Raw genomic sequence first — 11,130 nt, forward strand, 5'->3', positions numbered from 1 at the left:
CAAAGAAATGATAAATGTTTGAGATGGTGATCTGCTAATTACTCTGGTCCGGTCACTATACATTATATGTATCAAAACATCACTATGTATCTCACAAATATGTACAATTATTATATGTCAACTAAAACGTAAAAAAATGAAAAAGATGAAAACAGTGACTTGAACTTAGTATGTTCTCAAGAAATATTTGTAAAAGGAATAAAAGTAAAATAAAGCCCAGTTGGATTCTGTTTCCACTAGAAAAAAAAAAGGAGAAAACAAGGAGAATATTTTTTCTTTCTTTCTTGAGACAGAGTTTCACTCTGTCACACAGGCTGGAGTGCACTGGTGCTGTCTTGGCTCACTGTAACCTCCACTTTCTGGGTTCGAGAGATTCTTGTGCCTCATCCTCCTGAGTACCTGGGATTACAGGCGTGCACCATTACACTGGCTAATTTTTGTATTTTTAGTAGAGATGGGGTTTCACCATGTTGCCCAGGCTGGTCTCGAACTCCTGGCCTCAAGGCCAGGTCTTGAACCACCTGCCTTGGCCTCCAAAAGTGCTGGTATCACAGATGTGAACCACTGCGCCTGACCAAGAAGATTTGACAAGTGTCAAGAACCTCATGACAACTCTTTTGTGGAGATGTGAATTGGTAGAAAATTTTACAGGCATCAAGACACTTTTGAAAATTTCTAAGGTATATCTAATAGAAGATCTGGCAGACATTCCAATGCTTATAGAATCTTAGAAACTCCAAATTCTAAAAAGCTTGCTCATAGGAAACCCTTAGTACACATTCAACTATATTAGACAGAACTAGAAAAACAGTTGGCTAAAACACCTATAATAAAAAATATGAAAAATACTACTCAATGGCCAGGCGCAGTGGCTCATGCCTGTAAGCCTACCACTTTGGGAGACTGAGGTAGGAGGATCACTTGAGGTCAGGAGTTCAAGACCAGACTGGCCAACATGGAGAAACCCTGTCTCTACTAAAAATACAAAAATTAGCCAGGCATGGTGGCATGCACCTGTAATCCCGGCTCCTTGTGAGGCTGAGGCAGGAGAATTGCTTGAACCTGGGAAGTGGAGGTTGCAGTGAGCCGAGATCGCACCACTGCATTCCAGCTCATGTGACAGAGACTCTGTCTGGAAAAAATAAATGCTACTCAAGAAAGCCAAGCACTAGAAAAAAATATATAGAACATACAGAGATTTTATGTTCTATTCTTATGTTCTATTTAGAGTTCAAATTTGATTGTACAAGTTTTCAATCAAAAGAAAATGTGGAAGACCATACAAAACTTTTTTTAAGGTTAGTCAACTGACCATGAAGCCCTCCTCACAGCGTTAACAAGAATTCTGGACAGATATACAGCTACAATTAACCATTAATCAGGCTGCACTTTGGCCCACTTCCTTGCAATCAAAAGTCAGGGTGGCACTAGATACTAACCACTTGCATCCCCATTCTTCCCATAAATAGGATTTCTGACCTTTAAATGATAAAACTCTGGTTTAAGAATTGCTTCAGCAGATCCTGAATTCCAGAAGTACAGCTGAGACAACCAGTTTGAAGACCACACAGAGGAACCAAATGAGCATGAGAATACTGATGCTGTCCCATGATCACACCTTTGTACTCTGACCAATCAATGAGCTCAACACTTTGGCCCACTCCAAAACCAAAATCCTCAGGGAGACAGATTTGAGGTTTTCTCTCAGGTGGCCCTATGATTAAATCTCTTTCTCTGCTGCAACCAGGTGTCTCTGCATATTAATTTCCTTGTGCATCAGGCAACAAACCTATTATGATTACAATCATACAGAACTTTTTAAAACACCAAAAGAAAACACTGACCCAAGGAAGAGTTATCAGTAACTTATTGAAACCATCAAGAAAAAGAACAGTGCAGTTGAAGACTTACTGGAATGAAAACACTTATGACAGAACCCAAACGAAAACATCGCTTGGAAGTACATAATGGATTTGAAGAAATGTTTGATCCAATGAACAAAAACAAGAATCGACCAGGAGATCTCAAGAAAACTTCTTTTGTAATCCTTGTTAATATGAATCTAAAATGAATGCTTCTGAAACTGGAGACGTGGCCAAAGAACATGCAAGATTGAGTTCGTCAAAGAACCAGATCTACCCTAAAAAATAAAGATTTTCAAGAATCTAAAACCTTTTGCCTAGCCAAACAGATATGTGCAAAGAGAAATTAATATAAAGGAATATAAGCTTTTCTTTTCTTTTTTTTTTTTTTTTTTTTTTGAGACAGAGTCTTGCTCTGTCACACAGGCTGGAATGCAATGGCGCAATCTCCACTCACTGCAACCTCCACCTCCTGGGTTCAAGTGATTCTCCAGCTTCAGCCTCCCGAGTAGCTGGGATTACAGGCAACCGCCACCGCGCCCGTATTTTTAGTACAGACAGGGTTTCATCATATTGGTCAGGCTGGTCTTGAACTCCTGACTTAAGGTGATACATCTGCCTCAACCTCCCAAAGTTCTTGGATTACAGGCGTGAGCCACCGTGCCTGGCCATAAGCTTAATTTTCAAAAAAGCTGAGTCAGGGAATGTCCCCACGTCCTAGACCCAAACACAGAACTGATAAAAACTGCAAGAGTCTCAGTTGCTTACATCAACAGAAAAGATTCAAATAAATAAAGTTTAAAATAATATTGTGAAGATGCTGGGCGTGGTGGCTCACGCCTGTAATCCCAGCACCTTGGGAGGCCGTGGCGGGCAGATCACTTGAGGTAAGGAGTTCAAGACCAGCCTGGCCAGCATGGTGAAACCCCATCTCCACTAAAAATACAAATATTAGCCAGGTGTGGTGGTGTATGCTTATAGTCCCAGCTACTCAGGAGGCTGAGGCAGGAGAATCACTTGAACTCGGGAGGTGGAGGTTGCAGTGAGCTGAGATAGCGCCACTGCAGTCCAGCCTGGGCAAGAGTAAGATTCTGTTTCAAAAAACAAAAAAAGAATATTGTGAAGAGTTTCCAAGAGAAAAACTCAAGAAGATGGAGCTATGAAACAAAAGACAGTGAGTGTAACATAGTGGGGGTTGGGGGGTGCGGAGGGGGTTGGTGGCATGGGAGAAGGTAAAACTGGTATAAATCTTCAGGAATCTGGTGGTTTGGCTAGTTCAACAGGGATTATACACATGGAAAAGAATGACAAACTAATGAAGAATTTGCAACAAAATTTTAAATCTACAAATGGAAAGAAGATATTTTTAAGACCTAGAAAAATAATCAAAATTAATTTTTATCCGGTGGTATCTTTGGTCAACACAGAAGAAAAACTTCACACAAACCAAAACGAAACAGGAGTAATCTGGAAGGTTCTAATCCTCTGTCTGATGAAACTAACATAGGCAACAAAGAGGCAGAAAATAAAACTATTGATAGTTCTTCAGGTAAGGCCCTAATACAGTGGGGATTCGAGGCATTATAACTTCAAGATCATATCTGCAAGCAGGAATAAAAGACATGTAAAGGTAGAGATATTTTCTAGTCTACCCGGTACAACAGAGACACCATATGCTGAGGAAGTTTAAGAGGAGCCCATGCAAAAAACCCGTAAGAATGTTATAAAAGACAGAGCAATCAATTGTAAATCAAGTTACCTTTGAGGTCCAGAGACTCAAATGAGGTCTTTCCTACAAAGATAGAGGATATGATCTTTTAACTAGTACAACAAATAGAATGTCTGCGAGCAAGGATAGGAAGAAAATAGGTGATCATTACTCACAAAAAGTGACACACATAGAGGATACCACAATGATGCCTGTGAGAAAAAAATCGAGTAGAAAGATGTAATAGTCCACGAAGAAAGAATATGCTTGAGGTTTGGAAGCCAAAATAAGATCCCTGTCATTACTAAAATGCAAGGGTCTAATTATTCGTCCTAATATAGCAGAGAACACATCTTTGGGGAAAGATGGGGAGAAAAGTGCTGATAATCCCTTCAGGAAAATCCAGGTGAGAAAGCAGAAGATAAAGAGGTAGTAGTATATCTGGATCTATTACATTTGAGATTTAGAACAATCCTTGCTGGACACATGAAAAGATTTGTTTGTCCGGCATCACAGAGAAAAATTCCATAGATAATAACAAATAAAAAAAGTTTACAGTCCTTTAGTGAATAAAGAGGAAAAACCATGCCTGGGTCAACACGGAAAAGCTACAGAAGTCAGATGCAAAGAGAAAACAAAGGAAGCACGTTGCAAAATACCATTTTACCAAAAGAAGAAACTGTGCAAAAGGTGAAGTCATACCAGAGAGAGATGAAAGCACAGCAGAATAACATGGAGTTCTAAGAGATGTGTTTCTGAGGAAACATCTACTGAAAACCTAAGCAGGATAAGAACAAGCACACAAAAAGAAAGAATGGCAAGATATCAGACAACATACTTAGCTAAGAAGCTGAAGAGGGGATAAAAATAATACTGTTTGGTTTGGCGACAAATATAAGTATCTCCACCATCGTATAATTTTTGCCATAAAATTAATAAAAGTGGGCTGGGCGTGGTGGCTCATGCCTGCAATCCCAGCATTTTCAAAGGCTGAGGCAGGAGGATTTCCCGAGCCCACGAATTCGAAACCAGCCTGCGCAGCATAGTGAGACCTTGTCTCAATGAAAAAAGTATTAGCCAGGCATGGTGGTGTACTCCTGTACCCAGCTACTAGGAGGCTGAGCAGGGAGGATCACTGGAGCCTGGGAGGTTGAGGCTGCAGTGAGCTGTGATCATACCACTGCACTCCAGCGTGGGTAACAGAGCAAGATATTGTCTCAAATAAATAAATAAATACATAAATTTAAAAAGTGAGTTCTGTAAATAAAAATGAATAAATGAATAATAAAATTAGGTTCTACATGTAATTAAGTATGACAAAAGTATTGGTTTTACTTGATATTTGATTATTTTTACAGGTAAAATTTTACAAAGGAATACTGTAACTTTTCTGGTATTACCCATATGGAAGAAAGAATGGCTTAATTTTTTGCCATTAGCTGTTGCTGATTCATTCCTTGGTTGACAAAATACCTTCCCTTAGTTTACCAGTTATTCATCTTTTCATCAATGCATGAAAGGAGAATGAAAAAGTAAATTGTAAACTACTGAGGTCAGATATGAACTTGGCAAATATTCTATTATTGATCAGTTTAGGAAACTTACACTTTTGAAGAGATGGTTAATGCTTGTTGCTCAAAATAAAACTCAACATACATCATTATTTCTCTCAAGCTGGAAACCCAAATTAATTACAATTCATAAGATTTTAAATAAAAGTCAGATCAGGATATTGTAAAATCTAGATATCATATTCATGTTTATATGAGTTTCAGCTTTGAATTGTTTCCTTTATTAATTCCACTTGAGAGAAACTGTATACAAAAAGTACAACATTAAGGTACTTAGCATATTGCCTTTCAAATTGTTAACTGAGTCCATTTCCTTAATATTCCCTCTGGCCTTTACAATTGAATCTTGTTTTCCTTATAGAGTACATTTCATGCCCTTTGACATAATCGCCAATGCCATTTTCCATGGTTGAAGCACACTCACATTTGCAGAATGTAGCAATTAATGGCCTCTTAAAACTATCATTCTATCTCAAGAAGACATTTTCCCCTTGGTTATGATATTGAACAGCCATAACAAATTGCTTGTAAGCAACTGGTGATTACATACACACACACACACACACACACACACACACACACACACACACACTACAGCCATCCCTAGGTATCCATAGAGATTGGTTTTAGGACCCCCTGCAAAGGTCAAAATCAACTCCCTGATATAAAGTGGGTAGTATTTGCATATAACCTATGCATATCCTCCCATATACTTTACATCTCCTCTAGATGACTTATAACACTTAATACAATATAAATGTTATGTAAATAGTTGCTATAACGTATTAATTTGCAGTTTTAAATATTATATTTTCTTTCTTAAAAATATTTTCAAAAAATTAAAAAAATACATTTTCTACCTGCAGTTGGTTGCATCTGCAGATGCAGAACCCACAGATACAGGAAAGCCAACTGTACATATACAATATACATATTTATATATCTAGCACCTAAATTTAGAAAATCAATCATGTTTTTTGCATTCCAGATGGATTACAATATGCAGGACCATTATTTCCCTACTCACGAGAAGTCAGTGAAAATAAAATGTGCTTAAAATGTTTTAGTATTCAAATTACTTTGATAACTGAAAACCTGGAGCAAAAGCTCACTTGGTACTGGAAAACACTGCATGCCCAGGCGGGTTTAGTTAAGATACATATGCCGCAGGCTGGCCATGATGGCTCACGCCTATAATCCCAGAGCTTTGGGAGGCCAAGGCAGGCAGATCACTTGAGCCCAGGAAAATGAGACCAGCCTGGGCAACATGGCGAAACCCCATCTCTACAAAAAATACAAAAATTAGCTGGGTGTGGTGGTGTGCACCTGTAGTCCCAGCCACGCAACAGGCTGAGGCAGGAGGATCCCTTGAGCCCAGAAGGTCAAGGCTGCAGTGAGCGGTGATCATGCCACTACACTTCAGCCTGGGCAACAAAGTGAGCTCTTTTCTCAAAAAAAAAGAAGATATATATACCATAAAATTAATGTTCCATATTAATTCCATTAATATGTCATGCCATAAGTTAATAGTGTATTATTCTACATAGAAAGAACACAATGTTCTATCTTCCACTTTTACTACAAAATATTAAAAAGAAGTAAAATCATTTCTTTGTGTTTTTTTCAGGTAACAGGATAACTATTTTCTATATTAATAAACATGCAATTATATATAATAGGTTCTGTCTATATAATAATTTCCAAGTGAAATCTATAAAACACCCAGATACTGCCTTTACTGCTTTAAAAATGTTTCTATCCAGGCAATCCAGTGTTATGAACACACAGGTTCTGTGTGTGTTAATATGGTCTGTTATATGTATATATATTACCATGAGACATGCTCATTTAATAAAATACTGTTTTAAAGAATTTTTCCACAAAATTATGCCTGAACAAAATTGTCCTTGGTAAATCAATGGATTGCAAGAAAAAAAACCCCACAGTAGAGTCAAACTCATTTCTATTGAACTGAGGGATGTGAATAAAAGCTTGTGGGCTGGGCAGATAAAAAACAGGTGAAAACTTGTCATTTTAAAATTCAGTAGAACTTCATTGTGTGATTGGTATCAAGTGTAATTACCACTTTGTAGACATTCTAGATTTTATGGGAAGAAATGTTCCATAGTTGATAAAAGAGAAATATACTTGATCCATATTGTAAGTATTTTTCATAGGATTTTGTTGAATTTCTTTAAGATGTTATGGTAACAACATATAGACTATGCTTCATATACTGGCACAGGTATTTGGATATTTAGGTTGATGTTTCAGATACAGGTAACATTTGTGAAATGTGTAAAACAATGTAACCTCAAAGAATAATTATTTTTTAAAATATGGCAACTTTCCAGTTTGTTTGAATGGTGAGTAGTATTGATAGCCACATACAACAAAAATATACGGTATTTGAGTAACATTAATATGTGATTATCTATATAACGTAATTAAATTTTGTACCATTCTCAACTGATATAGCCTCAACTCCTGATACTTTTGTCAATTCACAGCTCAAATTGCTTTAAATGACAAATAGACATATTTCATATTTTGATACACTAGCATATAGCAACACATCTGATAAAATTTGCACAGAGAAAAGATTTTAATGTTTTGCTATTTTTTAATACACTTCAAATGATTTTTCTTTAGTCACAAGGTCATTAGTTTTTAGAAGTTTAAAGTAAACCATTTTCTTTTATTACAATTCAGACATTTAAAAAATTCTCAGAACTGTCAGACTTTTTCAACCAGCCTTTAAAAGTTTAATCAAATAATTTTCTTCAATACAAGTCAGATATTTTAAGATTTTTCAGGAGTGTCAGACTTCTTCAATGAGAAGAACAATGTTCTAAAAACAGGTATGAGATCCATGTGTGTAATCGTTCTTGATAATAACAACATTCACCTTTTCCCAAGCAGAGAAACCTTTCATATTTTTCCTTCTCCTTTCAGGTGAATGACAAACTGTAATAACAATATTATAAACAATGTGTATATAGTACATAGACAATATGCATATGTACATTACACACAATGTATTAAAATATGTTATATTATCTTTTACTTTTAAAGGGCGTGTCACAGAACAGGAAACTGATACAATTACACTTGTTTCTTAAGAGAAGCTGATTGACTCCTTCTGTAGCACATTACTGCACAATTAATGGCTTTAAACAAAAGTTACAAGTCATAAGTTCTTATGTTTTGGATCATGTTGTGGAATGTATTCCAAATGAAAAATGGAGGAGAAAGTGCACATCATATGCTTCATGGTATGGCATATACATGTCAATTATTTTTACATATAACTACGTGATGAATGATACAATTAAGAGCTATACTACATAATGCATACAGTTATTATTATAAAAAGTTATATATTATGCCACAGTACTAAAAATAAAATATATTCTTCTCAAATAGTGAAAATAAGATATCCTTCATGTTTTTTATGTCACATATGCTTCCTCGTTTGACCATACTTGTTTTTCTTCTTTAATGAAATAATTTAATGAACTATTAAACAAAAATGACAGAGTATGGGCAATTTCCTGACCATTAATGGCGTACAAAAAGTGATAAGACGATTACCTTGTCGTGAATTTGCTGAAATACCCTCCTGTTGCGTTCAATGCATGGTAAAAATATTAGAATAAAAGACAAATAAATATAAATACCTTCTCAGTTATTGAACAATCAAAAGTCCAGCCGAATGGATATACATGGTTGCTGTGCCCTGAGTAGGTACAGCAGCTAACCTTGTATCACCGGTGTCCCCCCAGCCCACTCCCCGCACTCCACCTAATTGTGAAACACCAGCTGTGACTATTTGCTCGATCAGGAAGACACCGACGGATTTTGGGGGGCCTGCCGCATGGGAGCGATTTCATCATAACCGAGTGGCGCTCTCCCACACCCACATGCAGCAGTCCCCGGTCGCGGCTGGTCCTCAACGGCTCCTCGCCCTCTGCCCACCCTGGGAGACCTGTCCAGGCGGCAGGTAGGGAAAGGAGTGGAACTGCGCTCCTTTCTCTTCAGCCCTAAAGAAGACCGCCCTTCTCTCGACGCACCAAAGGGCTCACGTGTTCTCTTTGACTCGGGAAGCAGGCACTTACTAGTGAATCACAATACGAGGCAAGGCAGAGGGCAGGGACGTCCTTCGAAGGTGCGGTGGAGGGTCGCCTGCTGCAGCCGCACCCGCCGCGCGTGCCCCACGTTTCTTTGAACGGAATGTAACGCAGAGAAACATAAGATCCCAGGAGAACGCGAGGGAGACGAGTGACCCCAACCCAGTCGCGGGGTGCCGGGCAGTTAGGCCAGGGTGTCAGATAAGGTCTGAGGCAGTTGGCGGCGGCACCCCGGCCGTTGCATGCCACCCACAGCCCCCAGCCCTGCACCAGCCGCCGATCCCCCAGCGCTCAGATAAGGGGGAAGCGGCCCTCGCCGCCGTCGGGCTCCGCAGCGACCCCCCCTCGCGGGCGGCCAAGCACCGACACTGGCAGCACGACCTCCCCGGGGCTGAGCTGCTGCAGCCGCATGGACTCCTCGTAGGTGGGCAGATACTTGACCTCCTCGTAGCTGGGCAGCTGCAGGAAGACCGGCGACACTACACGCAGCTCGTGCTCTGAGGCGCAGGAGGGGTCCGAGCGCCCGCCGCCTCCCCGGCCCCGGCCGCCGCCGCCACTGTCCAGCAGTGAGTCCTGCGAGCCGGCTGCCGCCTCGTCGCGCAGCAGAGCGGGCGAGTCGTCGTCGTCGTCGGGCGGCCCCGCGCCCCCCAGCGGTCCGGCGTCCCCCGGAGGCCCGGGCCGCTGTCCCGGGCGCGCCTGGCCGCGCGGGTACCTGCGTGGACTGGGGCAGATGATGCGCTGCAGGAAATAGCCGATGGCGAAGAGCACCAGCAGGATGAGCAGCCCGGAGAGCTTGCGGACGAACCAGCCCACGTTGTCCAGGAAGGCGTGCAGCGGTAGCTTGCAGCAGCGCACCGCCGTGGCGTTGGTCGCGTCGCAGCAGCGCTCCCGCTCGCCGCACGCCAGCTCCGCGCAGCCCCCGCCGCCCCGCGAGGGCGCCACCAGCGCCAGCGCCAGCAGTAGCAGCAGCGGCAGCAGAGGCGGCGGCGCCGGAGCCACCGACAGGCCCTCAGCAGTGACCCCGGGTCCCCACATGGCCCGCGCAGACCTCGCCTAACGTCCGGGACCGGAGGCTGGGGAGTCCGTCCGCCCGCGCGTCCGTCGGCCCCTCCCCGGCGCTCCACTCGGGTCCCGCGCGCGCCGCCTCCCGCGCCTCAGCTACCTGCGGCCGGAGCAGTCCTCACTTGGCCACGCTTGGGCGGGAGGAGGAGCCCGCGGCGCGCGGAGGCTGCGGGAGGCGGCTGCTACTCGCGGCCCAAGCAGCTTCCCGAGCTTCTGACCTTAACCTTTCGCACCCAACTGCCCCGGCCGGGTGCAAGGCGTCCGGAGTCTCCCTAATGGCAGAGGCAGCCCGCGCGGGGCTGCCGTGGGCATCTTGGCCCCGGCCGGCCGCGTTTTTCCTCCCCCGCCTTGTCGCGCTCTGGGACTGGGAGAGTTAACGCTCTGCTCTCAGCCCGGGAGCCCCTTGATCTTGATTAATTCAACCTTCGCGCTTAGGCCCGCCAGGCGGGCGGGGGCTCTCGCTCGCGTAGGTGTCTCGGTTTTAAGTGATTGGATTTCCCCAGGAATGTTATTTAAATTGACTTGCGATTGAGATTCGCTTACCATCTTTCTTGTGATCTTCCGATTAAAAATAGATGATGGCCATTAATGGCTAGTGCAGTACCCACTGCTGTCCCAGAGTTTGGAGGTGGGGGGTGGGGACCGGCGGATAATTCTGCTTGCAGGCAGGTCCAGGGAGCTGGGAACCCGGAATTCCCAGGAAACCTCCAGAACAGGTAGAGAATTTCTCGTAGAGGGGCAGGTCAGGGCACCACAGAGGTAGCCCCAGAGGGACAGGGAAGCGCACTGTCAAGGTG

At 42.5% G+C, this 11,130-nt stretch overlaps 1 protein-coding gene across 2 annotated transcripts; it reads right to left on the reverse strand.

Annotated features, from left to right (window-relative positions):
* Nucleotides 1–7,734: 7,734 nt before the first annotated feature.
* LOC116463413 (uncharacterized membrane protein C3orf80) lies at nt 7,735–10,313 on the reverse strand. 2 transcript variants are annotated; one of them, XM_058434621.1, is made up of 2 exons: nt 9,713–10,313; nt 7,735–9,363 (listed from the first exon to the last, which is right to left on the reverse strand). In XM_058434621.1, the coding sequence occupies exons 1-2, from the start codon at nt 10,304–10,306 to the stop codon at nt 9,259–9,261; spliced, it is 699 nt and encodes a 232-aa protein (XP_058290604.1). In that variant the 5' UTR covers nt 10,307–10,313; the 3' UTR covers nt 7,735–9,258. The 2 variants fall into 2 exon arrangements, with proteins under 2 accessions (XP_058290604.1, XP_058290603.1); XM_058434620.1 differs by lacking the exon at nt 7,735–9,363 and having other exon boundaries at nt 9,476–10,313.
* Nucleotides 10,314–11,130: the final 817 nt, after the last annotated feature.

The sequence above is a fragment of the Hylobates moloch genome, unplaced genomic scaffold (assembly GCF_009828535.3).
Source record: "Hylobates moloch isolate HMO894 unplaced genomic scaffold, HMol_V3 SCAFFOLD_35, whole genome shotgun sequence".
Taxonomy (NCBI): Eukaryota; Metazoa; Chordata; class Mammalia; order Primates; family Hylobatidae; genus Hylobates; species Hylobates moloch.